General features: G+C 45.5%; 1 protein-coding gene across 4 annotated transcripts in view; it reads left to right on the top strand.

Annotated features, from left to right (window-relative positions):
* Positions 1–23,624, top strand: part of GJB1 (gap junction protein beta 1) — a 62,112-nt gene extending 38,488 nt beyond the window's left edge. The window contains exons 1-3 of one of the 4 annotated variants that reach the window (XM_016193819.2): positions 14,286–14,364; positions 21,068–21,148; positions 22,127–23,624. In XM_016193819.2, coding sequence (XP_016049305.1) covers positions 22,143–22,994 — 852 coding nt within the window. In that variant the 5' untranslated portion in view covers positions 14,286–14,364; positions 21,068–21,148; positions 22,127–22,142 and the 3' untranslated portion in view covers positions 22,995–23,624. Of the gene's footprint in view, positions 1–14,270; positions 14,365–21,067; positions 21,149–21,660; positions 21,759–22,126 lie in introns of those variants that run through there. The other 3 variants (XM_016193818.2, XM_007535943.3, XM_060183445.1) reach the window with 3 other exon arrangements.
* Positions 23,625–27,668: the final 4,044 nt, after the last annotated feature.

Genomic DNA, 27,668 nt, shown 5'->3' with positions numbered 1-27,668 from the left:
TCTTGTCACAAGTGTGACTAAGCATGATGATGAATGTTAACTAGGCTTACTGTGGTGACTATGTTATATAAATACAAATATTGAGTAATGTTGTACACCTGAAAATGTTATGTGCCAGTTACACCTCAATAAAATATGTCTCATGATGACAATTTTTTTAAGTAGATGCATATTTTCATTAAAAAACTGCATTCTTTTCTCACTCCACTCCCCACCTATATGGGGGGAATGCTTCACCTTATCTATTCCCTTTCCCCTTTCGATTTCTCTCTGTCCTGTGAAACAAATAGAAAGAAAGGAAGGAAGGAGGAAGAGGAGGAAAAAACTCCAATGCTGCATATGCAGGTATGTGCCTAGTTTAGAGTATGTTAATCCTTAGAAAAGAGCCCCCCCAAAAAGCTTCTGATGATGAAGAAATAATTGGAAGTTCTTATGACTCATGGTGATAGCAGTCAGAACTTTTTATCAAAGTGTGTAGCTCAATTCTGTAGACAATAGAGTTTTCTAGGAAAAATGCCAAACCTCAGTGAGTTCTATGCCTTAGTCCAGTTTCAACACTGTGAGGTGAAAATTCAGTGGCGAGAAATAACAATTTGGGTTTCTTTTAAAGCACTAGCTCAATTCAGACATCAATAACAGATTCAGAGATCAATAACACACTTTCTGAAAAGCACCTACATGCTGGCAAATTCAATGCCAGGGAATATCCATTTCCTAGAAGACTGAGGAATAGCTCAATCACCCTGATCTTTTGTAAGAAAATATAATCAGGGCAAGCAAAATAGGTCATTTGTATAGTGTTATATTTTGTCATACAGACCAAGGTTCAAGTCTTGCCCCCATCATATTGAAGAAAACTTTGGTGCTGTTCTTTTCTCCCCTTTCCCTTCTCCTCTCCCCTTTCCCTCCTCCCACGCCCCTTTTCTCTCTTTCTTTTTCTTTTAAATATTTTATTTTTTTATCTATTCATGAGAAAGATAGGAGGAAAAAGAAAGAGAAAGAACTAGATATCACTCTGGTATATGTGCTGCTGGAGATTGAACTCAGGACCTCACACGTTAGAGTCCAATGCTTTATCTACTGTGCCACCTCCCAGGTCACACTTCCTTCCTTTTTTTTTTTTTTTTACCAGAGTGTTGCTCAGCTCTGGCTTACAGTGGTGCAGGGGATTGAACCCTGGTACTTTGGAGCCTCAGGTCTCTTTGCAGACAGGCTGGGAGTATGGACTGACCTGCCAATGCCCATGTTCAGTGGGAAAATAATTACTAGACCTTCCACCTTCTGAACCCCATAATGATCCTGGGTCCATACTCCCAGAGGGATAAAGAATAGGAAAGCTTTGAAGGAGGGGGTATAGGATAGGGAGTTCTGGTGTTGGGAATTGTGTGGAATTGTACCCCTCTTATCCTATGGTCTTATCAATGTCTCCCTTTTATAAATTTAAAAAAAAGGTTGACAGATGACCTAGTGGGGGTTGTATTATGTGGAAAATTGAGAAATGATATGCATGTACAAACTATTATATTTACTGTTGAATGTAAAATATTAATCCCCCAATAAAGGAAAAAGTCAGAAACAGAAGGATGAATATGGGATGATCTCACTCTCAGGCCGAAGTTGAAAAACAAGATTAGAAAAGAAAACACAAGTCGAACCTGAAATGGAATTAGAGTATTACACCAAAGTAAAAGACTCTGGGGTGGGTGGGTGGGTGGGGAGAATACAGGTCCATGAAAAATGATGAATGAAATAGTGGGGGTTGTATTGTTAAATGGGAATCTGGGGAATGTTATGCATGTAAAAAATAAATAAATAAAAATAAATAAATAAATCTTAAAAAATAAATAAAGCACCAAGCCATAGTGCAGTAATGACAAGAATGACAAGAAAGAAGTAAGGGAGGAAACTGGAAGGTGGGCTGGAGAGACATCATAATGGTTATGCAAAAGATTCTCACACTTGAGGCTCTGAAGTCCAGGTTCATTTCCCAGCATTACCATAAGCCAGAGCTGAGCAATGTCCTGGTCTTTCTCTCTGTGACTTTTTCCTCTCTGTTTCTCTTTCATTAAAAATAACTAAAATATTGAAAAGAAAAAAACTGGAAGGAAAGTACTAACCTACTAGCACCTTAATGGGCAGAGTGTTGGCTGACCTATTGGCTGCCCAAACTTGTATAGTTAGCAAAACAAGGTAAATCCTTCTGTGTCCTTTCGTGGCTCCCTCTTCCAGCTTGATACTTGGCCCTATTTTTCCAGTGATGACCTGTACTCCCCTCCTACTCCTCACGTCTACTAGGCTACCTCTGGTCAGGCTGGGTGAAAATCCAGGATTGAATTCAAATTGGGGCCCATTTCCCCCAGCACTGTACCATGTGCCCTACAATGCATACTACCACAAAGAGCAGGAAACTTATTGGCTGAATGTAAACAACAGTAAGGCAAGGGACTCAGAAATTCTGATTTTTTATTTCACTTTTCTCATTTGGCTACCTGGTCTAGAAAGGATGTAGAACCTTCTGGAGGGAGCTGGGCGGTAGCGCAGCGGGTTGAACGCACATGGCGCAAAGCCCAAGGACCGGCGTAAGAATCCCGGTTCGAGCCCCCAGCTCCCCACCTGCAGGGGAGTCATTTCACAGGTGGTGAAGCAGGTCTGCAGGTGTCTTTCTCTCCCTCTCTCTGTCTTCCCCTCCTCTCTCTATTTCTCTCTGTCCTATCCAACAATGACAACAATAACAATAACTACAATAATAAAACAACAAGGGCAACAAAAGGAAATAAATAAATAAATAAATAAAATATTTAAAAAAAAAAAAGAACCTTCTGGAGTCTTTGGCAAACATTGGTCCAGCAATTAGACATTAGTGGAATTCCTCAAACTTCAGTCATTAGGGTCATCCTAAAACAGGGGGCAAAATGAGTTCCAAATTAAAGGAAGTGGGTATGATGCTGCTTTAGGCTTTTTTCTTTTTTTGCCTCCAGGGTTATCACTTGGGCTCGGTGCCTGTGCTACAAATCCACTGCTCCTGGAGGCCTTTTTCCCCATGTTGCTGCCCTTGTGGTTGTTATAGCTGTTGTTGTTGTTGTATAGGACAGAGAGAAGTCGAGAGAGAAGGAGAAGACAGAGAGGAGGAGAGAAAGCTAGACACCTGCCTTTGAAGCGACCCCCCTGCAGGTGGGGAACTGCAGGCTCGAACCGAGATCCTTACACCAGTCCTTGTGGTCCATGCCATGTGCGCTAAACCCGCTGCACTACCGCCCAGTGCCCCTTCCTTTAAAAAAAAAAAAAAAAAAGAGTGAAAGAGATCACAACCTTGAAAGCTTCCTTCAATGCAATGGGATCTGGATTTAAATCTGGGTGTGCACATAGCAAAGCATCATATTGTCCAAGTGAGTATTTCACCCATCCCACTTAAGGCTCTTATTCCCAGGAACTCTGTAGGATCTGAGAAGTATGTTCTCTCATTTAGCTTCACAATAATAGATAGAGAGTTCCATCCTGACTTTACACAACTGGTTTCAAAAGAATGGATTCAGTTTGGTTTGGGCAGAGGGCTACAATAACTTTGCTTTTTTTTTTTTTTTTTCCTTCCCTGCTCCCACCTGTCATAGGAACAATGGAATTTGCCTTTGAGTTTGGGGCACTATCTGGGCACAGAACTTCAGAACTCTCTCCCTGAAAGAATACTGATACCGGTAGTCGGGCTGTAGCGCAGCGGGTTAAGCGCAGGTGGCGCAAAGCACAAGGACCGGCATAAGGATCCCGGTTCGAACCCCGGCTCCCCACCTGCAGGGGAGTCGCTTCACAGGTGGTGAAGCAGGTCTGCAGGTGTCTATCTTTCTCTCCCCCCTCTGTCTTCCCCTCCTCTCTCCATTTCTCTCTGTCCTATCCAACAACAACAACAACAACAATAATAACTACAACAATAAAAAAACAACAAGGGCAACAAAAGGGAATAAATAAATAAAACAAATATTAAAAATTTTAAAAAAATTTTAAAAAAAGAATACTGATACTGATAACTCTGTCTAGATGGTCTCCATTAAGAACATGAAAACCTGGGTGGTGGCACACCTGGTTGAGTGCACATGTTTCAATGCACAAGGACTTGGGTTCGAGCCCCCAGTCCCCTCCTACAGGGGGAAAGTTTTGTGAGTGGTGAAACAATGTTGCAGGTGTCTCTCTTTCTCTCTCCCTCTCTATTTCCCCTTACTCTCTCAGTTTCTGGCTGTCTCTATCCAATAAATAAAAGATGTTTAGAAAAAGAAGCTGAAATATGTGCAAGATTAAAAAAAAGAGAACATGAATCCTTGGGACATGATCACATTTCTTTTCTTTTTTTTTTTTTTTTTCCTTTATTAGTGATTGGATAATGGTTGACATGGTCTGGGAGGTGGCGTAGTCAATAAAGCATTGGATTTTCAAGCATGAGGTCCTGAGTTCAATCTCCAGCAGCACATGTACCAGAACGATGCCTGGTTCATTGTCTTTCTCTCCCTCTCTCTCTCTCCTCCTATCATTATTCGTTAGTAAATAAATAAAATATTTTATTATTGACAGAGACAGAGGATTTGAGAAGGTAGGGGAGACAGAGAGGGAGAGAGACCAAAAGATACACTTTCAGCCCTGCTCCACCACTCGTGAAGCTTTCCCCCTGCAGGTGGGGACCAGGGACTTGAACCTGCAAACCGTGCACACTGCAATATGTGCACTTAACTAGGTGCACCACCACTTGGCCCCATAAGTAAAATCTTAAAAAAAAAAAATAAATAAAATAATAATTATTAACAAGATTGTGGGATAAGAAGAGAGATATAATTCCATACAATTCTCAGGACAGTTCAGTATTCCATCCCCTCCACTGGAAAACTTCCCTATTCTTTATCCCTGTGGGAGTATGGACCAAAGATCTTTATGGGATGCAGAAAGTGGAAGTGGAAGGCCTGACTTTTGTAATTGCTCCTCCATTGGACTTAGGCGTTGACAGGTCAATCCGTACCCTCAGCCTGTTCCTATCTTTCCCCTGTGGAGTAGGGCTCTGGGGAAGTGGGGTTTCAGGACACACTGGTGAGGTCATCTGCCCAGGGAAGTCAGGTTTCTGTCATGGTAGCATCTGCAATTTCGTGGCTGAAAAGCAACAAGATATAAAGTAGAACAAATTACTTAATAATCAGGAACCTAAAGGTAAAAACATAGAAGATGAAATTTGGGGTTATAGTAATAAGTATCTACTGCCTTCTTAAACTCTAAGACAGCAAGGAATCTTCCTCATTCTCTGTAAAATATGTATTTCTCCCAGTCCTGGATCCTCTGGGGCTTTGCTCATTTTTCCTCATGCTTCTTTTGATCCATACCATTTGATACTGCATCTGCTAATCTCAACCAAATCAGTGCAGCCAGTGCCCTCTCGACATGTTTCACTTCAGTCTGTGTCCAGAGATGCCAGACCTGCGATGTCAGCCCCCCAGCTCTAATACTCTGGCGAGACCTTTCCTAACTCATGGGACTCTCTATTTCCATTTCAAATGGGGCACTTCCCAACAAAGTTACAGAACCTAGATATAGACCAGGGCCTAAAAGATATGACACATGTGATCACATTTCTTTAGCTGTGTCATTCTGAAAAGGACTTACAGAAAACAATAGCCGGGAGTTGAGCGGTAGCGCAGCGGGTTAAGCGCAGGTGGCACAAAGCGCAAGGATCCGCGGAAGAATCCCGGTTTGAGCCCCTGGCTCCCCACCTGCACAGGCAGTGAAGCAAGTCTGCAGGTGTCTGTCTTTTTCTTCCCCTCTGTCTTCCCCTCCTCTCTCCATTTCTCTTTGTCCTATCCAACAACAACGACAATGACAACTACAACAATAAAACAACAAGGGCAACAAAAAAGGAATAAATAGATAAATATTTTTTTAAAAAGAAAACAATAGCCATGATGACAACAGGGCTACTTTCATTCTTCCTTAGCAGCTCTTAACTGGGAAGTGTTCCACAACCTTAGCTACAGGAGAGGCTTTTGAAATGCTCTCTAGATTTGTCAGGGTTCGCTACTTCCTTAATCCTATGGACCCACAGGGAGAGAGAATATCTGCTTATGTTTTTTTTTTTTATTGCACTATAGTATCCTTGTGTATATGAAATTTACTGCTCCTAGGGCAACATTTCCCATTCTTTGTACTTCACCTAGAGAGAACCACAGAGAACAGATAGTTGGAGAGACACCACAGCACCAGAGCTTATGCTCAAGTGCCCTCCCTTGTACTGCCTAGGTTTGCTCCTGAGGCATGTGCATGGTGTGGTATGTGGGCTACCCAGTGAGCTATCTTCCAGCCCTTGCCTCTGTGCCTTGAGTGACATTCACCTTGAAAGTTGTCCCCCCATTTGATTTCTGAGCTGTGCCGAATGTTGTATCATTAGTCAAAACCAAGCAAAATGCCATGTTCAGTAATGAGAGCCTGGGAGGGGATTATGAGCTCCTCATATGGGGCAGTGCAGGATCATACCATTCAAGGACATCTCAGACTACGGTGCAAGGGGCTGGGTGGTGGTGTACCTGGTTGAGCACACACTCTGCAATGCGCAAAGACCTGTATTCAAGCCTCCAATCCCTACCTACAGGGGAGAGCTTGCAAGCAGTGAAGCAATACCGCAGACATCTATCTATCTTTTTTTTAAATTATATTTATTTATTCCCTTTTGTTGCTCTTGTTGTTTTATTGTTGTAGTTATTACTATTGTTGTCGTCATTGTTGGATAAGACAGAGAGAAATGGAGAAAGGAGGGGAAGACAAAGAGGGGAAGAGAAAGATAGACACCTGCAGACCTGCTTCACCACCTGTGAAGTGACTCCCCTGCAGGTGGGGAGCCAGGGCTCGAACCGGAATCCTTATGTTGGTCCTTGTGCTTTGTGCCACCTGCGCTTCACCCGTTGTGCTACAGCCTGACTCCCCTATCTATCTTCTCTTACACTCTTGATTTCTATCTTTATCAAATAGATACAGTTAATTAATTCTTTCTTAAATAAAAAAGAAAAAAAAGACTGTGTGTGTGTGTTATGCTGTTTCAAGTGCTAATGAGAAGTTCCTCCAGAGTGAGCTCAAGGAAAAAAATATATATATTAATATATATATTACACCACCCATCCCTTGTAAGAAAAAAAAAAGTGCTGCGGGGTGGTGGACAAATACTAGTAATGCAAATGACTTTTTTGTGAGGCTCTCAGCTCCCAGGTTCAATCCCCAGCACTACCATAAGCCGTAGCTGAACTATGCTCAGGTAATAAAAAAATAAGCAGCGGGCTAAGCGCACATGGTTAAAGCTCAAGGACTTGCCTAAGGATCTGGGTTCGAGTTCCCGGCTCCCCACCTGCAGGGAGAAAGCTTTGCAAGTGGTGAAGCTGTACTGCAGGAGTCTCTCTCTCTCTCTCTCTCTCCCTCCCTCTCTCTCCCTTCCTCTCTCTCTCCCTACCATTTCAACTTCTCTCTGTTTCTATCCAATAAAGATAATAAATTGAAGAAGAAACAAACAAATATAGGGCAGACGAAATAATTCGCTTAGATAATGTGCTGCTTTGTCATGTGTGCAACCCAGGTTCAAGCCTGACCCCCATTATACTGAATGAATCTTTGGTGCTGTGGTTTCTTTCACTCCTTCTTTCTAATTCTCTCTGGTTGGCTGCCTCTCTTCTCTATCTAAAAATATCCCGGTTCAAGTCCCCAGCTCCCCATCTGCAGGGGGGGTCATTTCACAAGCAACGAAGCAGGTCTGCAGGTGTCTATCTTCCTCCTTCCCTCTCTATCTTCCCCTCCTCTCTCAGTTTCTCTCTGTCCTATCCAGCATCAACAATAATAGCAACAACAACAATGGGAAAAAAAAAGATGGTCACCAGGAGCAGTGAATTCATAGTGCAGGCACCGAACTCCAGCTATAGCCCTTCAGGCAAAATAATAATAGTGATAAATAAAATTGTTCTAAATTTTCTCTTTTTTTAATTTATTTTTTATTTAAGAAAGGATAAATTAACAAAACCATAGGGTAGGAGGGGTACAACTCCACACAATTCCCGCCACCCAATCTCCATATCCCATCCCATCCCCTGATAGCTTTCCCATTCTCTATCCCTCTGGGAGCATGGACCCAGGGTCGTTGTGGGTTGCAGAAGGTGGAAGGTCTGGCTTCTGTAATTTCTTCCCCTCTGAACATAGACGTTGACTGGTCGGTCCATACTCCCAGTCTGCCTCTCTCTTTCCCAAGTAGGATGGATCTCTGGGGAAGCGGAGCTCCAGGGCACATTGATGGGGTTTTCAGTCCAGGGAAGCCTGGCCGGCATCCTGATGGCATCTGGAACCTGGTGGCTGAAAAGAGAGTTAACATACAAAGCCAGACAAATTGTTGAGCAATCATGGACCCAAAGGTTGGAATAGTGGAGAGGAAGTGTTAGGGGGGGTACTCACTGCAAACTCTAGTGCACTTCTGCTTTCAGGTATATATTTTGCACTAGTTTATGGATAAGTTTGAACATATGCTCTCTCTCACAGAACCTGGTCCATATCTAGGTTTTGGGACTTTGTTAGAAAGTGAACCACCTGGGATGGAATTAGAGAATACTATGAAAGGAAAGGTCTCACCCGAGTAATGAAGCTGAAGGGTTGTCATTCCACACGTGAAGTCTCTGGACACAGTCTGAGCTGAAGCATGTTGAGGTGGCAATCATTGCGTTGATTAGGTTGCGATCGGCAGATGCAATATTATTTGATATGGATTGGGAGAGGCATGCGGGAAAGTGGGTCCTATCCAATGGTTCCAGGACTGGGGGAAGTAGAGGCTCTATAGTGGAGATGTGAGGTTCCTGCTGTCTTAGGGTTCAAAAAGACAATGGATAGTTAATGTTATCATCACATTATTTGACAATTGGATTAACCTTGAAAAGTCCTTTTGTTAGAGTTTGCTGTATAGTACCCAGTATCTGTATGTAGCTGTGCCATTGGTTGCTTCTGATCTACTTGGTCTAGGCTTTTGAGAGAGTCCGCATATCAAATACACAGCCTATATATTAAAAAGACTCAGTCTGTGTTTTAAAAACTTCAAGACATACAATTAATTTCCCCCCTCTCATATTAATTAACTAGTGATTTATATGACTACACTTTACTAGGAGTGTACATAAACACCATTCCCACCACCAAAAGACTGTGTCCCTTAAAGGGGCCGGGTGGTGGCGCACCTGGTTGACTGCACAGGTTACAATGTGCAAGGACCCAGGTTCAAGTCCCCGGTCCACACCTGCAGGGGGAAAGCTTCACAAGTGGTGAAGCAGGGCTGTAAGTGTCTCTCACTCTCCGTGTCCCTCCCTTCCCTCTTGATTTCTGACTGTCTATCCAATAAATAAATAAAGATAATAATAAAAAAAGACTATGTCCCATCCCACCCACCCACCCCCACCCCCACTGGCCCAGGAAATTGCATGTCTACCCCTCACCACAGGGTTTTTACTTTGGTGCCCTACTACTCTAAATTTTCTTTTAAATCTACTTAGGCTGCAAGACTGAAGCTGGTTTTCAGCTCCTACCAGTAGCAAACAGACTCATCTCTGCTTTCCTTCATTTTGCAACAGTAGCAGCAAACAAGTAGAAATCAGGTCAGTTGGAGCAAGAGTACTTTTTTTAAAAATGCAGCTCTAAGCTACACAGGTAGACTTCCTATAGACTAAAACAACGGGCACCCTAAGGAACCATGCCAGAATACATGGAGCAATGAGCACACATTGCTAGGGACTTGACGTTCCCCTTCCAAAGAACTCTCCTGCAGGAGCTCTCTTCTGGTCAAACAGGTCTGCTCACCATTCCCTAACGCTTCTCCCAGATTCCTGTCACCTGGAATGTATCTCCTCTGGGACCCAAGTCCAGCGCCACCTTATCAGGCAGCCTGCTCTTTTCTCCTACATCCCACTGCCTCCTGGCACCTGCTGTCTGCCTACAGCACTAAGGACTTACTGTCTTCATGTAGGTACTCTAGTTAGGTTTCATCTCTCCTGATAGCTTAGAAAAGAACCTTCTGGTGTGGTCTGGGAGGTGGAGTAGTGGTTAAAGCACTGGACTCTCAAGCATGAGGTCCCTACTTCAATCCTCAGTAGCACAGTACCAGAGTGATGTCTGGTTCTTTCTCCTTTCTCAGAGGTTAGAAGAATAGGTTCTAGGATCCGGGCAGTGGCACACTCAGTTGAACAGACATGTTAGTTACCATGTGCAAGGGCGCCTGGGTTCAAGCCCCGGTCCCCACCTGCAGGAAGAAAATTCATGAGTGGTGAGGCAGTGCTTTCTCACTCTCTTTATTTCTCCTTTCCATCTTAGTTTCTCTCTGTGTCCAATAAATAAGTAAATATTAAAACAGATTTAGAGGTTATCTTTTACTAGCGAGGGGGGGGTGTCCTTAGCTATTAAGCCCTGCAGGCCTCAATTCCCCTCTAAGAGGGGAATATTAAAAATGTCATTTAATGGGGCCAAGTGATGGCACACCTGGTTGAGCACACATGTTACAATGTGCAAGGACCTGGGTTAGAGTCCCCAGCCCCCACCTGCAGGGGGGAAGCTTTGCAACTGGTGAAGCAGTACTGCAGGTCTCTATCTCTTTCCCTCTCTAGCTCCCCCTCTCCTCTCAATTTCTAGCTAATAAAGATAATAATTTTTTTTAAAGAAAGAATGTCATTTAATGATCAAGAACACAAGTTCAAGTCCCTAGTCCCCATTTGCTGGGGAGTGAGAGGGAGATTCAAAAGTAGTTAAGCAGGGTTGCAGGTACCTGTCTTTCCCTAGCTCCCCTTCCCCTTCAATTTTGCTCTGTTTCTCTCCCTGTAGGAAGGAACCCAGGTCCTTGCTTATGGTAATATATACTCTGTTAGGTAAGTCACCACCCGTGCCCCATAGATTATTATTATTATTTTAATTGATTTTATTTTTGAGAGAGACACAGAAACACCAGCGCACTGCACAGCTCTGGCTTACGGTGATGTGGGGGATTGAACCTGGAACTTAGGAGCCTCAGGCATGAGAGTCTGTTTGCATAAACATTATGCTGTCTCCTCTACCCCTATAGGATTATTTTGAGGACCACAGTAATACTTACCCTTCTCCTTTCCAAGTCCCATCCACTCTTTGCCTACTCAAGTCTCACCTCCTCTAGTAAGTCTCCCTTGATTAATTTACTCTAATCTTCCCCTTCTTTGAACTATTAGCAAAATCAGAACAACATAACTGAATACACTACATCTTTCATGGAAATTTCTTCAGTGTTAACCATGTCTCCTCAGGAAGTTGATAAATTCCTTAAGAACAGGGCCATAGCGGGCAGGTGGTGGTGCACCTTGCACCTGGTTGAACGCACATGTTACAATGCGCAAGGACCCAGGTTCAAGTTCATGGCCCCTGCTGGCAGGGGGAAAGCTTTATGGCCAGTAAAGTAGGTCTGCAGGTATCTCTCTTTCTCTCAATTTTCCTTCTGTTTCTATCCAATAAATAAAATATTAAAGCTAATAAATTAATAAATAATAACAGGGTAACGGGCTAATTGGTGCACATAGTTGAGCACAGATGTTACTATGCTTAAGGACCCGGGTTCAAGTCCCTGATTTCCGCCTGCAAGGGAGAAGCTTCATACACTGTGCTGCAGGTGATTCCTCTATTTATCCCTCTGTCTCTCACCCTCTATCAAAAAGAAGGGAAAATGGTCACCAGGAACTCTGGAACCATGCAGGCAATAAGCCCCAGCAGTAAACTTGATGGCTAATACAAGATAAGAGCAGGCGTAAATAGCACAGTGGTTATGCAAAGAGACTCTTATGCCTGAGGCTCCAAAGTCCCAGTTTCAACCCCCTGTACCACCATAAGTCAGAGCTGAGCAGTGCTCTAGTAAAAGAAAAAAAATGAATAACACTTAAATACAAGGTAATAAATAAGTTTTTTTTTTAAGAAGAACAAGGTCAAAGAGATAGCTTACTAGATAGGGCTTGTGTCTTGCCATGCAGGGGATCCAGGTTCAAGTCCCAGCCCCACATGGAAGACACTATGGTACCAGAGAAAGCTTATATGTTGTGGTGTCTCTCCCTCTCTCTGTCTGAATGAAAAAGTCACCTAAAGCATTAAAGATCTACTTGTGTGAGACCGTGACTGTGAAAAAAAAAGAAAAGAAAGAAGTTCCTTAAGGACAATTGATATGTTGTTCCCTGCTTCTCTGCTACCTGCCAGTAAATGTCCAGTCAAGACATGTATTGATGTTTCCATATGCCCAGGTTTGGTCAATGGGAGCTGATGCTGTCTGGCTGGTTCAGGTGAAAAAACAGAAGGCTAGTTACTGGTTTCTGCTGACTTCCTTCCTTCTTTCCTACTTCCTTCTTCTAGATAGAGATAGTGAAGGCAGAGTGCAGTGGGGGCCAGGCTCAAGCCTGTGTCTCCACATGAAAAAGTAGTACTATATCAAAATGAATTATTTCACCAGCCCTCCCCGGTTTTGGTCATCCTTGGGGCTTCACCAGTCCAGTCTGACTTTTTAGAAAGGCAGAGATGCGGGGGTCGGGAGGTGGCAGTGGGTTAAGCGCACGTGGCGCAAAGCGCAGGGACCGGCCTAAGGATCCCGGTTCGAGCCCCTGGCTCTCCACCTGCAGGGGAGTCGCTTCGCAGGCGGTAAAGCAGGTCTGCAGGTGTCTATCTTTCTCTCCCCTCTCTCTCTGTCTTCCCCTCCTCTCTCCATTTCTCTCTGTCCTATCCAACAACAAAGCAACGTCAACAATGGCAATAATAACAGCAACGAGGCTGCAACAACTAGGGCAACAAAAAGGAGGAAGAATGGCCTCCAGGAGCGGTGGATTCATGGTGCAGGCACCGAGCCCAGCAATAACCCTGGAGGAGAAGAGAAAAAAAAAATAAAAGAAAGGCAGAGATGCCACAGCACTGGTTTCCTCTAGTCTAGCAGGGGCCAGGCTCGAACCTGGGTCCCACAAACATACTATTCAAGTGAGCTGTCTTCCTGATCCAACTTTACTTATTTCTTCATCACCACTCAAGGCCACAAAATTATTGGGGGTCTTCAGTAAACCTTCCTTCAACTGGGCTATTGCACAGTGAACTATTGACATTCTCTGTTTACCTTACTGATTGCCAAGATCTGTGACTGAACATAATATACTTTGTGGTTGAACTGTCTTCATCCCCAAAGATAGAATACAATTAAAAATAGCCTTTTATTATTATTGTTTTAACATTGATTTACTAAATTATAAGATTTCAGAAGTATAGTTTCAAGACCTGTATGTGTGTGTGTAACTCTTGAATGCACTCACCACCAAAGTCTTGGGCACTCATCCCTCTGATTGCCACCACCACCACAGTTTTGACAAAATTTAAAAGACCATTTGGTTGCTTTTTTTAAATTTTTAAATTTTTTTTTTTTTGCTTCCAGGGTTATTGCTGGGGCTCGGTGCCTAAACTACGAATCCATTGCTCCTGGAAGCCATTTTGTTGCCCTTGTTGTCACCCTTATTGTTGTTATTGTTGCTGTTGTTAGCTAGGACAGAGAGAAATGGGGAGAGGAGGGGAAGACAGAGTGGAGGAGAGAAAGACATCTGCAGACCTGCTTCACAGCCTGTCGGTGGGGATCCGGGGGCTCGAACCTGGATCCTTAGCTAGTCCTTGTGCTTTGAGCCATGTGTGCTTAACCTGCTGTGCCACTGCCCATCCCCCTAGAGTTGGTTTTAAGGTACTAGGGTGGGACTAGACATACTTTAACCATTCCTTTCTAGTCATTCAGGACAGAGAGCTAAAAGGCACGCCAGAACTGCCATGTCAGAGAAAAACTTTACTACCCTCTCCAACCCCAGGCATCAGTAAGCATTGCCCATGCTTATTTTTCTTCCCATAGTCAGATTTCTTTAGAGATTGGGAGAAGGATGGGTTGGCACTCTCCACAGTTTGCCCAAACATTGGCTGTACCTATGATCAGGAGGTGGGGCAAGTGAGGGGCTGTGGGTAAGTTCAAGTTCATTTCAGCCTCCCAGGTGAGTGAAATATGTATGTGTTAGGGACGATGAGACCTCTCCCTCTCTGAGCCAGGGCAGTGACCCCCACCCCCCACAATACATACAGCTGTTGAATCTGTATCTCCCAGTCCATTGGGAGTTGAGGGATCAATCTTATTTAATGATTGTGTGCCGGAGGAGGTGAGGCTGGTTAATATTTGTCTGGTTCCTCTTGGGCTTCGGGCCATATCTGGCTCTGGCCCTGGTCTCTTTGTCCCTCCCCTGGGCTGGGCTGGGCTGACAGTACCTAGTGACACAGTGCAGACACACCTGCAGACATTCACTGGGGAAGGGCAGCAGCAGTAAGGTAAGAAGGCTGGGGGGCCGAGGGAGGTGGCTCCAGAGGGGCTGGTGTGATCCAGAGGCCCAGACACTGGAGCTGGGGAGAGGCCAGGGTGCTGCTGCCCTTTAGCCTCAGCATTCTGCCACCCAGATCCTTTCTGTACTTCCCCTGAGCTGGAGTGAGGGCCCTCTGGCCAGCTTTTGCCAGGTGACAGACTGGCTGGATCTTTCTCTGTAGCCCCCAACTCTTATGCTCTTCACAGGCTCAAAGCTGCTTCTCCTCTCTTTTTTGATCCCTCAATCTTCTTTCATCCCTGCAGAGGCAGATTCCCAGGGAGACTTAAGGAAACTCCTAAGTGCCAGTTAGCTGGCCAGGTTCTTCTCTTTAAAAACCTTGCCTGTCACCCAGGGGCAGGGCTTAATGGGACTCTTGGGCACTTCCAAGTGCTATGTTCCACCCCTGATCAGAAGGTAGTCAGGCAGTTAAGGTGGGGGCTGTGGAAAAATGGATGTGGTGCCCTCCATAGATGCAGGGGGGCAGCCAACAGCCACCCTCAAATCCAGTGCAAGCATTGTTGTCTGGAGTGAGGCAGGCAGGCTCAAACTGAACTTGGAAGAAGTGACAATTTGGAGAAGGAAGGGTGCTGCCTTCTCCCCCACCCCAGCTGTTGGAAAGTTGTTCCATCTGTTGGGAATGTCACAGGAGAATGCTTGGAGTTAAGGAATAGCAGGAAAAAAGGAAATCACAGAGAAGAGGGACAAGTGTGTGTGTGTCGTGGGGGGAGGATGTTGAGAGGAATGAAGTAGAATGATGAGGAAGAAACTTGGGTTTGATGAAGGACCACTGTGAGTCCTGCACTGATTGTATGCTAAGTCACACCTCCTCTTTGAGTCTCCTGTCTCCTTGGTAAATTAAAGACAGTACCCCCTGTGGCTCCCAGGCTTGTGGTAAGCACTCAGATCCCAAAACATATGAGGCTTTGCTTAAGTGTCAGCTGTTAGAATAAGCCCGAGAAGAGAGCAACAGGAATTCAGACCAAACCGTTGATGGAGGAGTACGAGGGTGTAGTCCAAATAGTTCATAAGGGAGTCAATATTAGCAGGAGCTCTAGGAAAAGACTGAGGCCAAACAAGAGAAGGAGGAGTACATGGGAATGAGCTAGACTAGCCCTTACCCAAGCCTGGCTATAGAATAGATTGAGCAGGGGGTGGAGAGGGCAAGAGCAATGTCTGCAGGGCTGTGGACCCAGGCAGGACAGAGAAAGAGGGAGAGAGAGATGAACAGTAGAAGGCCCAGACAGTGAGATAACTCATTTGATAGTGCCCTGCTTTCTCATATGCACAACCCAGATTTAAGCCTGGCCTCCACTGCATTGAAAGAAGTTTCAGTGTGTAGTCTATCTAACTATCTGTCCAGAAAAAGAAAAGGAGAGCTTGTAGGGGTCACTTTCATCCAGAGACAGCCTGAAGTTCATTAAAAAACTAAACAAAACAAAAAAACCCTCAAAAAGCAGCCCCCTATCCCTGTTGACCAGAGACTGCCTGTGAAATGGGGGAGGGTGTATAAAGTCTAAAACTGAATGTAACTTTATCCAGTCAAGTCAGGCCCCTATTCCCAGAACCTAAAAATACACAAGGATTTCCTGTCGTTTTGAAGCAGGACTAGGAGAGGTAGGGGCAAAAAAAAAATCAACTGAAAGAAACAGATTTGGTGAGCTGTATACGAGTCACATACACATACCTGAGCATGTGCGTGTGTACATATACACCTGCACATGCAAGCACGTGGCTGGGGGAACATCTTTGTTCTGGGCCTGGCCTCAGAATGCAAAGCCCTTACCGGAAAATAGAGCAACACACAAAACCTTTGAAGTCAGAGAAGAATCTGTCTGAAACTTGACTTTCCCATGTCATAGTGTAGCTGCCCAACTGTGGCACAAGTTCTTCATTATCTCCCCCCTCTCCTCCCCTATCTCTCAGCCTTAGCTTCCTCACCTGGAGAATGGAGAAAGCATGACAGGACTGTGGTAATAGCAGAGCACAGTCTCCTGATTCTGACCTAGGCTGGAGGGCTTGGGCAACCCTAAATCTGAGGCTAAAGTCAAAGTTTGATGTGATGGGATAAATCTTGCTCAATTCCAGTGTGAACACAAAACACCCCTGGAATAACACAGAACATATCGATACTTGGACTTTAACCCAATGTCACGGGGGGAAAGAGTTTGCACTTCAAAAGCAAGTCACAGGAGTTGGGCTGTAGCGCAACGGGTTAAGCGCAGGTGGCGCAAAGCACAAGGACCGGCATAAGGATCCCGGTTCGAACCCCGGCTCCCCACCTGCAGGGGAGTCACTTCACAGGCAGTGAAGCAGATCTGCAGGTGTCTATCTTTCTCTCCTCTCTGTCTTCCCCTCCTGTCTCCATTTCTCTCTTTCCTATCCAACAACGACAACAACAATAATAACCACAACAATAAAACAACAAGGGCAACAAAAGGGAATAAATAAATAAAATAAATATTAAAAAAAAATTTTAAAAAGCAAGTCACTACTCTTTTTTTTAAATTTTTTTAAAGTACAGTCACCTCCCCAGTGTTTTATTTTATTTTATTTATTTATTCCCTTTTGTTGCCCTTATTGTTTTTTTTATTGTTGTAGTTATCATTGCTGTCGTTGTTGTTGGATATGACAGAGAGAAATGGAGAGATGAGGGGAAGACAGAGAGGGGGAGAGAAAGATAGACACCAGCAGACCTGCTTCACCGCTTGTGAAGCGACTCCCCTGCAGGTGGGGAGCGGGGCTCGAACCGGGATCCTTATGCCGGTGCTTGTGCTTTGTGCCACCTGCACTTAACCCGCTGCGCTACAGCCCGACTCCCGCAAGTCACTACTCTTAATGTTTTCTTTCTTTCTCTCTCTCTTGTTTTGTTCTTAATGAAATTCTTAAAGCATTGATATTGACATAGGAATCAACTCTCCTTTCAAGAGACTGCAAAACTGAAACCCCAGTGCCCACACAAGAGTCCTCAGAAGACCAAAAGTGAGCTACTGACTTTGTCCTCCAGAGTTCAAAATGAGACAAGGGCCAAGAGCCTAGGATCTCAGTAGTAACCAGGCTATGGGAGAGGGTGGGGGAAAATACCCCCATGAAACATAGAGAAAAAAGCAACTGAAGTGTGCCTTGAAATTTGAAGAAGCAACCCAAGACAGGTAAGGACAGAGGTGGAAAACAGAACAGAGCAGGAGGCCACAAAGGGTCCTGGGAAGGAAGACAGCAGCAACAAACTGTCAGTTGATAGAGAAGGGAAGAAGAAAAAAGAAAAGGAGAACATTTTGAATCTCCCTGTTTCTAAAAGACACTCAGAAAAAAAAAACTTAGAATTCTACTCAGGGGAAGAATGTGGAGATGACATAATGGTTATACAAACAACGTTTTTTTTTATTATTTATTGGATAGAGACAGACAAATTGAGAAGGAAGAGGGATATAGAGAGGGAGAAAGAGGGGGCCAGGTGGTGGCAGGCTGAGAGGTGGCACACCAGCTTAAGCGCACATAGTACGAAGTGCAAGGACCCAAGCAATGATCCTGGTTCAAGCCCCCAGCTTCCCACCTTCAGGGGAGTAGCTTCACAAGTGAAGGGGGTCTGCAGGTGTCACTCTCTCCCCTCGCCCTCCCCTCTCAATTTCTCTCTGTGTTACTCAATAAAATAGAAAAATGGCTGAAGGAGCAGTGGATTTGTAGCACAGGCACTGAGCCGCAGCGAGTGCACTCAACCAGGTACACCATTGCCTGCCCCCTTATGTAAACAGCTTTCATGCCTTAGCCTCTGAGCTTCCAAGTCCAGTTCCCAGCACTGCTATAAGCCAGAATTGAGCAGTACTCTGGGGCAGGGGGAAGGAAAAGAAAGGATGGGAGAAAGAGAGAATATGAACCACAAGGATGTGCATCAGCTTGGTCTGGTTCAAATCCCAGTTCAGTCATGTATTAACTATGTGGCCCTAATGTCCATTGGACAAGTCCCTTCACCTTACTTTACCTCGGTTTCCCCATCAGCTTACAAAGAACCCCTACTTCATGTGTTTGTTTTCAGAAAAACATAATTCACAGAGGAGGGGCTGTCACAGAACAGGTGCACTGCAAAATGATCTTGTTCAGTATTTCTTTTTGTTTCTCACAGAGTCACACTCTACACACATTCACCATTTTCACTGCATGCAGATTCATAGAACTGCTCAACTGTCACTATAGGTGTGGGGATGGTTTCAGCACCTGTGCCTTGTGCAGTCACTCCCCATCCCTCACTGCCAGCCCTTTTAAACAACCATGGATTTTCTGACTCTAGAGAAATAAAGGGCTATTCTTACTCGTGGTCCTTAAACCACATCTTCTGAAGCCTAACATGTCTCAACAGACGAAGCCAATATATATTGCCTTTTGTTGCTCTTGTTGTTTTTTATTGTTGTTGTAGTTATTATTGTTATTGATGTCGTTGTTGTTGGATAGGACAGAGAGAAATGGGGAAAGGAGGGGAAGACAGAGACAGGAAAAGAAAGACACCTGTAGACCTGCTTCACTGCCTGTGAAGCGACCCCCCTACAGGTGGGAAGCCCGGAGCTCGAACGGGGATCCTTCAGCTGGTCCTTGCACTTCAAGTGCTTAACCTGCTGCGCTACTGCCCAACTCCCCAGACTAAGCATTTTTTAAAATATTTATTTATTTATTCCCTTTTGTTGCCCTTGTTTTATTGTTGTGGTTATTATTGTTGTTATTGATGCCTTCATTGTTGGTTAGGACAGAGAGAAATGGAGAGAGCAGGGGAAGACAGAGAGGGGGAAGACTAAGCATTTCTTTACAATCAATCCCAGTGTTCCCCCACTCCCTCCTAAGTACCCCACCTCCCCTTCCCCACCCTTAACAGCTCAGCCTTTGGAATCCTGGGGCACCAGAGAAAAAGGACCAGTCTTTCTGCTGCCCCAGCTGTTTTAGGTCTCACTTGGCTGTTTTTTTTAATTTATTTATTTTGTCTTAGTTAAATGAACAAACCTTATTCAAAGAATTAATCTATGTCCTGTGTGCCTTCTTTGTTTCTCCTGATTTTTTTTTTATTGTTGTAGTTATTGTTCTTGATGTCCTCGTTGTTAGATAAGACAGAGAGAAATGGAGAGAGGAGGGGAAGACAGAGAGGGGGAGAAAAAAATAGACACCTGCAGACCTGCTTGTGAAGCGACTCCCCTGCAGGTGGGGAGCCAGGTGCTCGAACCGGGATCCTTATGCCAGTCCTTGGTGCTTTGCGCCACGAGAGCTTAACCCGCTGCACTACCATCCGTCTCCCTCTGTTTTAAATTTTTGGGGGTGATTTCTTTCTTTCTAATTACTTCATTGTTTTGTTGTTTTTGCAGGGTGTGTGTATTTACCAGAGCACTACTCACCTCTGGCTTATAGTGGTGTAGGGGACTGAACCTGGAACCTCAGAGTCTGTAGAATGAAAATTATTTGCATAATCATCAGGCTATTTCCTCAACCCTTTTGTAACAGCTGGTATATTTGGGAATTGAACACCAAACAACTTCCCCCTACAACAGAGAGGACCAACCAGAACTGGATAAGGGGCTTCTGCCACAACGGCTGGCCCTGCACTAAGAGCAGGAAATGTTCCAGATTTCTTAGTAGTCTGACCTGTGTGCTCTCCTCACATTCAGTTCACTGCTTCTTGCATGATTTCCTTACCTCTTCAAGGCAGCAGTGATGGGGAGGGGGTAGGAGACCTTTGTCTGCTTACGGAATAGAGAAGAATTTCTTCAGAGCAACGGGCAAACTCATGAAACCCGGAGGTGACAAAGTACAGTTGATTTTGGGGGAGGGGAGGAGGCCAGCAACAAAAATGTCTGTTCTATCTCAGATAGACACTAGGTCAACCACAGAGCTAAGAAAGAAAGTGAGGGATATTGGATGTGGCAGACCACTTAGCTTTCCCTAGCAACAGTCCCTGAGATTCTTCCCTTGGTGACCAACTCTGTAACTGTAGCTGCTCCGTGATCCCAAAGCAACTCTGAGTATTATTAACTTTGCGTATAGGTAAGTAAGGAGGTTCAGGTTCAGAGGAGTTGGCTGAGTTGTCCAAGGACACATTCAGTGAAGAAATAGGAGTCAAACCTAGAACAATGTGACTCTTACCTGATTCTGTCTTCTAATCTTCTGCTCACTTGATTAGCATGGCTGGGTTTTTTTTCCCCCTCCTGGCTATGCTTACCATGTGTGGACCTGTCCCTGACTCTGTGTCAACTCCCTTTCCTGAAGCCTCAGAAGGGATGGCTCGGGTTTGCTCCATGCCATGGTGCTGGAATGGGTGCACAGGTCAGCAACTCTCAGGTCTATTGTGCTTTTATAGGTAGCAGCTATTTTTGATTTTGTCACTGTTGTTAACAATGACAATGTGATTAAAAACGATGATGGTGGGAGTCGGGCAGTAGCTTATAGGGTTAAGTACATGTGGTAAGGATCCCGGTTCGCACCCCCGGCTCACCACCTACAGGAGAGTCAAGCAGTGAAGCAGGTCTCCAGCTGTCTATCTTTCCCCCTCTCTGTCTTCCCCTCCTCTCTCTGTCCTACCTAACAACAACAATAAAAGGACAACAAAAAGGAAAATAAATAAATAAAATTTTAGAAAACAATGGTGGTGTTTGTGCCCTATGTCAAAGGCTAGTTAATGGCTTTGCTTTTGCAAAACACAGGAAACACAGGAGCCTAAGCATCACCTTCAGATACTTCTGTGCTGCATCCTGGTCAAGTATTTCCTAGCTGTGTGACCTTGAGTGAGTTACTTTACTTACCTGATCTTCAGCCTCTTATTCTTACTGCAGTCCTTCTTACTAGATGGGCCAAAAGAAATACAAGAAAGGGAAAATGTTTGAGTTCCTTTTCCTTTCTACTAGCTCACTCATACTCAGGATATCTAATTCTAGAAAATACTCTGCTGACCCTAAGCTTCTAGTGAGCCCATAGGGGAGGGCCCCAGCACACTCCCTAGACATCTGGGTGTCCCCTCTTATCATGCACCTGTCTTTATTCCATCTTCCTCCCACCATGGCCATTCTTCTGGTGGGACTATGGGCGGGTGTGGAGATGGACCGGGCGGGCACAGAACAGGTGGTTGCAGGCTGGGTGTCCAGGGTTGGGACACAAGTGCTCTGTGTGTAGGGTGGGCGGAAGTCAGGGCGTTTGATCTGAATTCTAAAGGGCGTTGTTCAGAGTCCCACAAAGGTCCCATTGTGCAGACACTGGGTATAAAGCAGCATATGACTCCCCAGCACTGGACAGCAATGAATTGGGACGCAGGCGCGGAACCAGGGACCACTCCCCCTGCGCAGACATGAGACCATAGGGGACCTGTCTGGGTGGCCTCAGGGACAGGCGCTCCCCAAGGTAACAGGGCTGTGTTGGCTGTGCCTCAAATGCAGACTAAAAGAGACATGGGGACCTGGGGGTGTGATGGAGGAGGGAATGCAGCTATAGCTGATGGTTGATGGCAGAACAAGATGAGACTGGCAAAGAAATGGGCAGAGAATGAAGAACAAGGGGTGAAAGTGAAGAAGAGAGATCAGATTAGGGAAAGTCAGGCCGAGTGAGTGAGTTAGTAGGAGGAGGGGAAGCTGGCAAGGGAGATGGGATGATGAGGGAAGCAAGCCTTGATTGTCTTCCTTTTTCTGTCACTGGCTCTTGGAAGGGATGGAAGGGGAGGGGTAGCAGGCCCAGCTTCCTCACAGATTGCTCCACTGCCTCGTGTCTTGCAGGTGTGAATGAGGCAGGATGAATTGGACGGGTTTGTACACATTGCTCAGTGGTGTGAACCGACACTCAACCGCCATTGGCCGGGTCTGGTTATCGGTCATCTTCATCTTCCGCATCATGGTGCTGGTAGTGGCCGCCGAGAGCGTGTGGGGTGATGAGAAGTCTTCCTTCATCTGCAACACCCTCCAGCCCGGCTGCAACAGTGTCTGCTATGACCACTTCTTCCCCATCTCCCACGTGCGCCTGTGGTCCCTGCAGCTCATCCTGGTCTCCACACCAGCCCTCCTGGTGGCCATGCATGTGGCCCACCAGCAGCACATAGAGAAAAAGATGCTGCGGCTCGAAGGCCATGGGGACCCCCTCCACTTGGAGGAGGTGAAAAGGCACAAGGTGCACATCTCGGGAACCCTTTGGTGGACCTATGTCATCAGCGTGGTCTTCCGGCTGCTGTTTGAGGCTGTGTTCATGTATGTGTTTTACCTGCTCTATCCGGGTTATGCCATGGTGCGACTAGTCAAGTGTGATGCCTACCCCTGCCCCAACACAGTGGACTGCTTCGTATCCCGGCCTACTGAGAAAACCGTCTTCACTGTCTTCATGCTGGCTGCCTCTGGCATCTGTATTATCCTCAACGTGGCTGAGGTGGTGTACCTCATCATCCGGGCCTGTGCCCGTCGTGCCCAACGCCACTCCAATCCACCCTCCCGCAAGGGCTCAGGCTTTGGCCACCGCCTGTCACCTGAATACAAGCAGAATGAGATCAACAAGCTGCTGAGTGAGCAGGATAGCTCCCTGAAAGACATACTGCGCCGCAGCCCTGGCACTGGAGCCGGCCTGGCAGAGAAGAGCGACCGCTGCTCAGCCTGCTGAGGCCACATACCAGGCAACTTCCCCTCCTGACTGTCCCCCACCCACTCTCATCCCCCCTAGGCCTGCCCTTCATTCCCCCTCTCTACCCTACCAATACTCAGGCCTCCCTGCCCACTCGGGGTAGCTCCATCAAAGTCCCCCTTGCCTCCCTGTGTCCCTTTCCCTCAGGAACTTTCCTGAGAGGCCTTGGAGAAGTAGGGAGTTGGAGACCACCCACACCAGTACTCCAGCTTGTTAGGGTGTGAGCAGCTCTTGTTGGCTCTACCCCTTTCCTCTTCCTTCTCCCTGGGGCCAGATATAGGATGACAGTTCTCCAATGATGAAGCTAATCTTAACCCTTGGGCCGTCGGATGCCCTATTTCTGGAGTCCCATCTGTGGGGAGATGTGTGGGTCTATGGAATGGAGGGTGTGTTAGTAGAGAATGGGGTGGGGGTGAATGCAAGAAGGAGGGACAGAGCTTGCTGGCCACCAGGAAAAGGAGGATGCATCGGGGATCAGGGAGAGAAGGAGGGAGAAGCAGGAAGATAAGCTGGAGTGGAGGGTTGGTCACGGCTGCCTCTGCCTCTCCTCCTCAAGGCCTCTCTCTGCCTGAAATGTTACAAATTAAACAGGATTTTACAGTAAATGAAGAGGTGGCTGTGTGTTTGTCAAGTTCTTTCTTCTACAACCTCCGACCTCCCCACAGATGAGTCGGCCTTGCTTTTATTTATTTATTTATTTATTTATTTATTTATTTTTCTGATAAAGAAGGGGTCATGGAGTAGTGAGTAAAGTAGTAAAAGCTGCAAATGAAGGGCTGGGCAATAGAGCACCTGGATGAATGCACCCATTGTCATGCTCAAGGATCTGAGTTCAAGCCCCCAGACCTGCAGGGGGAAAGCATTGCAAGTGGTGAAACAATACTGCAGGTGTCTCTCTTTCTCTCTCCCTCCCCCTTCGCTCTCAATTTCTCCCTGCATCAACTAAAGAAAAAAGAAAAGAAAAAAGCTGCAGATGAGGAAATGATACACTGTAGGCCCAGCTGGTCAGCCATTCTGCCCACCCTACCCCCAACCACCACAACTTTCTCATTATTGGGGTCCTTGAGTTTCACCCCCTCTCCCCCAGTTTTTTACAACAGCTTTGTTGGGCTCCAATTCACAAGTCCCTCTGATTTCTCTTATTTACCTTTTCCATCCATCTCAAGTATACAGTTTACTGAGTCTGGGTAATTGTGTTCAGTCTTGTAAACATGACCATAAGATACTGTAAAGTATTTACATTGCCTCAAAACCACTGCCTTGAGCCCCTTCCCCTGATTTCAAAAAGATCCAAGTGACAACCCTGGAGAGGCAGGAAATGGCAGCAAAATCTTACGATTTCCAGAGTGTAATGCACATTCCTTTGGTGAGGGCCCCCCTTCTTCCAGTTCCTGGGAGAAATATTTGCCTTCTCCCCTTGAAAATCACTATCCAGGAGTCGTGCAGTAACACAGCAGGTTAAGCGCATGTGGCGCGAAGTGCAAGGACCAGTGTAAGGATCCCAGTTTGAGCTCCTGGCTCCCCACCTGCAGGGGGGTCACTTCACAGGCGGTGAAGCAGGTCTGCAGGTATCTATCTTTCTCTCCCCCTCTCTGTCTTCCCCTCTCTCTCCATTTCTCTCTGTCCTATCTAACAACATCAGTAACAACAATAATAATTACAATAACAATGAAAAACAAGGGCAACAAAAGGGAAAATAAAGTTTAAAATAAATAAAATTTTTGAAAAAAGAAATTCAGTATCCACTGCAAATGGATCCCTTCACAAACCACCCATCAGATTGCACAATGAATCTGAACCCTTTCGTCTGGGCATAACTCCCTAAGTCTACCTTCCCCCAGTTTCCTTCCCTTGGGGATCAAAACTTCCCTTTTCTGCAGACATGTCTCCAAATAGTTTTTTAAAGAGTTTTTTTTTATTGGTAGGGGCAGGCAGAGAGAGGGGAGAGATAAAGAACCAGAGCATCATGCTGTCATATGTAATGCCAGGGACCAAACTTGGAACGTCACCTTTGAGAGTCCAATGCTTTCACCCACTGCACCACCTCCTGGCTCACCACAGGTTAAGTATTTCATAGCAGCATCGCTCTCTGGAAGTGACAGGGATGCTCCCATTCATTTCCATGATGGAAAAAGGCCCAGTGTGGGTGGGTATGTGTGCGCAGCAAAATAGCTCCCTTAGATAGTGTGTGTGACTCAGGTTTGTGTTGAGCCCAGCCCTACTACACTGAAGGAAGCTTTGGTGCTATAGGCTCTTTCTCGCTCTCTCTCTCTCTCTCTCTCTCGCTCTTTTTCTCTATCTGAAAAGAAAGAGGAGGAGGAGAACATATCATCCTGGAGTAATGAAGCCCTGGTGATGTAGGAAAAAAAGGGGGTGTGGGGGTGCACTGGTTGAGCACACATGTTATAATGTGCAAGGACCCAAGTTTGAGTTCCTAGTTTAACCTGCAGGGGAAAAACTTTGTGGGTGATGAAATAGTGTTTGCAGGTATCTGTCTGTCTCTGTCCATCTCTATCACCCCCTTCCCTCTCGATTTCTGACTTTCTCTATCCAGTAATTAAATAAATATAATTCAGTTTTTTTTTTAAGTAAGCCCCAGCTAGAGTTTGACAAAGCTATCACTTAGCAGCAACCTTAGTTTCCTTGTGAGCAAACAAGGGCTGCCTTAGTCGATCTCTAAATTCCCTTTTAACAAGATATGTTTTGGGGATTATTAACAACTTCCCTAGCCTCACAGGGGTCACCTAGCTCAGAATCACTGCCCTCATTAATGACCCCTTAGAGCAAAAGTTTCCCCATAGCAACTTTCTCTCCTTAGCTTCTTTACCTCCTGACAGAAAAATTATATATTTGCTATGTCCTCAGAGTATGCTGATTCCTTGTTGGAAATACATCAGAAAGGAAAAGAGGGAGGTGGGCGGTAGCACACTGGGTTAAATACATATAGTATGAAGCATAAGGACCAGTGCAAGGATCCCGGTTTGAGCCCCCAGCTCCCCACCTGCAGAGCGGTGAAGCAGGTCTGCAGGTGTGTCTATCTTTCCCCCTTCCCTCTTCATTTTTCTGTCCTATACCAAAAAAATAATATAATAAATGACCAAATGAGCGGTGGATTCATAATGCAGGCACTGAGCCTCAATGATAACCCTGGAGGCAAAAAGAAAAGAAAGGAAGAGGAAAATCAGGCATGATCTTATCAGAACTTTTCTGTAAAAATGGGCTTTTCCTTGTCAAGCAAAAATCCTGGTGGGTGGGTGGGTGGAGTGATAGCATAGTGGTTACACACAAAAAAAATTCATTCCTGAGATTCCAGAGTCCTAGGTTCAATCCCCAGTACCACCATAAAGCAGAGTTTAGCAGTTCTCAGATTGAAAACAAAACAAAACAAAAAAAAAAACCTAGAAGCTTTCCTTGTGAATTTCCTCTGGAAAAGAGAATAAATATTCCTTAACCCCTACACTCTACACTCTCTGAGCGATAGTATCTCTTAAAAGGCGTTCCTGGGAGTAGGGTGGTAGCACAGCGGGTTAAGCGCAGGTGGCGCAAAGCACAAGGACCAACATAAGGATTCGGGTTTGAACCCCCTCGGCCCCCCACCTGCAGGGGAGTCACTTCACAGGCGGTGAAGCAAGTCTGCAGGTGAACCTATGTTCTCTCCCCCTCTGTCTTCCACTCCTCTCTCCATTTCTCTTATCTAACAACGACGACATCAATAACTACAACAATAAAACAAGGGCAACAAAAGGGAAAATAAATATTTTTTTTAAAGGCATTCCTGAGGGGCAGATGGTAGCGCAGTGAGTTAAGCGCACGGACTGGCCTAAGAATCCCAGTTTGAGGGAGTCGCGGTAGCACAGCCAGGGGCTCTACCCAGAATCATTGTGCTTTGCACTATGTGCACTTGACCTGGTGCACCACCACACAGCCCCCTAAATAAGAGAGAACTAAATGAAGCACACTGAATTTAATATGCTATGAATAAGATGGGAGCAAGCCAAAGAACTTGAGGGGGTGTGCCTGGTAGTGTCTATCCCAGTAAAGCACACTCAAGGACGTTCAAGCCTCCAGCCCCCACCTGTGGGGGGAAGTTTCATGAGTGGTGGAACAATGTTGCAGTTTTCTCTTTCTCCTCCTCCTCCTCTTCCTCTGTCTCATGCTCTATCAAAACAAAACAAGTCTGCCAAGAGCAGTGGAATCATGCAGGAATGGAGGCCCAATGATAACCTTGGTGGCAAAAAGAAAAGTTAAAAATGGTAACTTATGAGGAGCTAGGGTACACATTATCACAGGGAAAGAGGAGGCTGAGTCAGGCTACCACCAGAAATAACTTTTTAACCGAAAATTGACACAAGAGTGGAGCAGACAGAGATGCAAGAGGCTGTGGGACGAGTCAAATAACTTGGTAAACAGGGTAGCAAAGAGCTGGCTATCCGTCCAGCAGCTTTATGCTTTTGGTCATATTATACTTACTTTCTCTGAGTCACAGTTTCTTCATCTGCTATGTAGGCTTGACAACAAAATATCTACTTCTGTTACAAAGGTTTTGTGCAAATAAAAAAAAAACTTGCTTATAAAGGAAGGTAAGATCTTCAGCACTGACAATATGGCCAATAAGACATTCTAGAACTCATGGTGAATCCAGAAGTGAAGCTG

This window comes from Erinaceus europaeus, chromosome X (genome assembly GCF_950295315.1).
Source record: "Erinaceus europaeus chromosome X, mEriEur2.1, whole genome shotgun sequence".
Classification (NCBI taxonomy): domain Eukaryota; kingdom Metazoa; phylum Chordata; class Mammalia; order Eulipotyphla; family Erinaceidae; genus Erinaceus; species Erinaceus europaeus.
The sequence above is the reverse complement of the archived record's forward strand: the minus strand, read 5'-3'. Positions and strand labels throughout refer to the sequence as shown.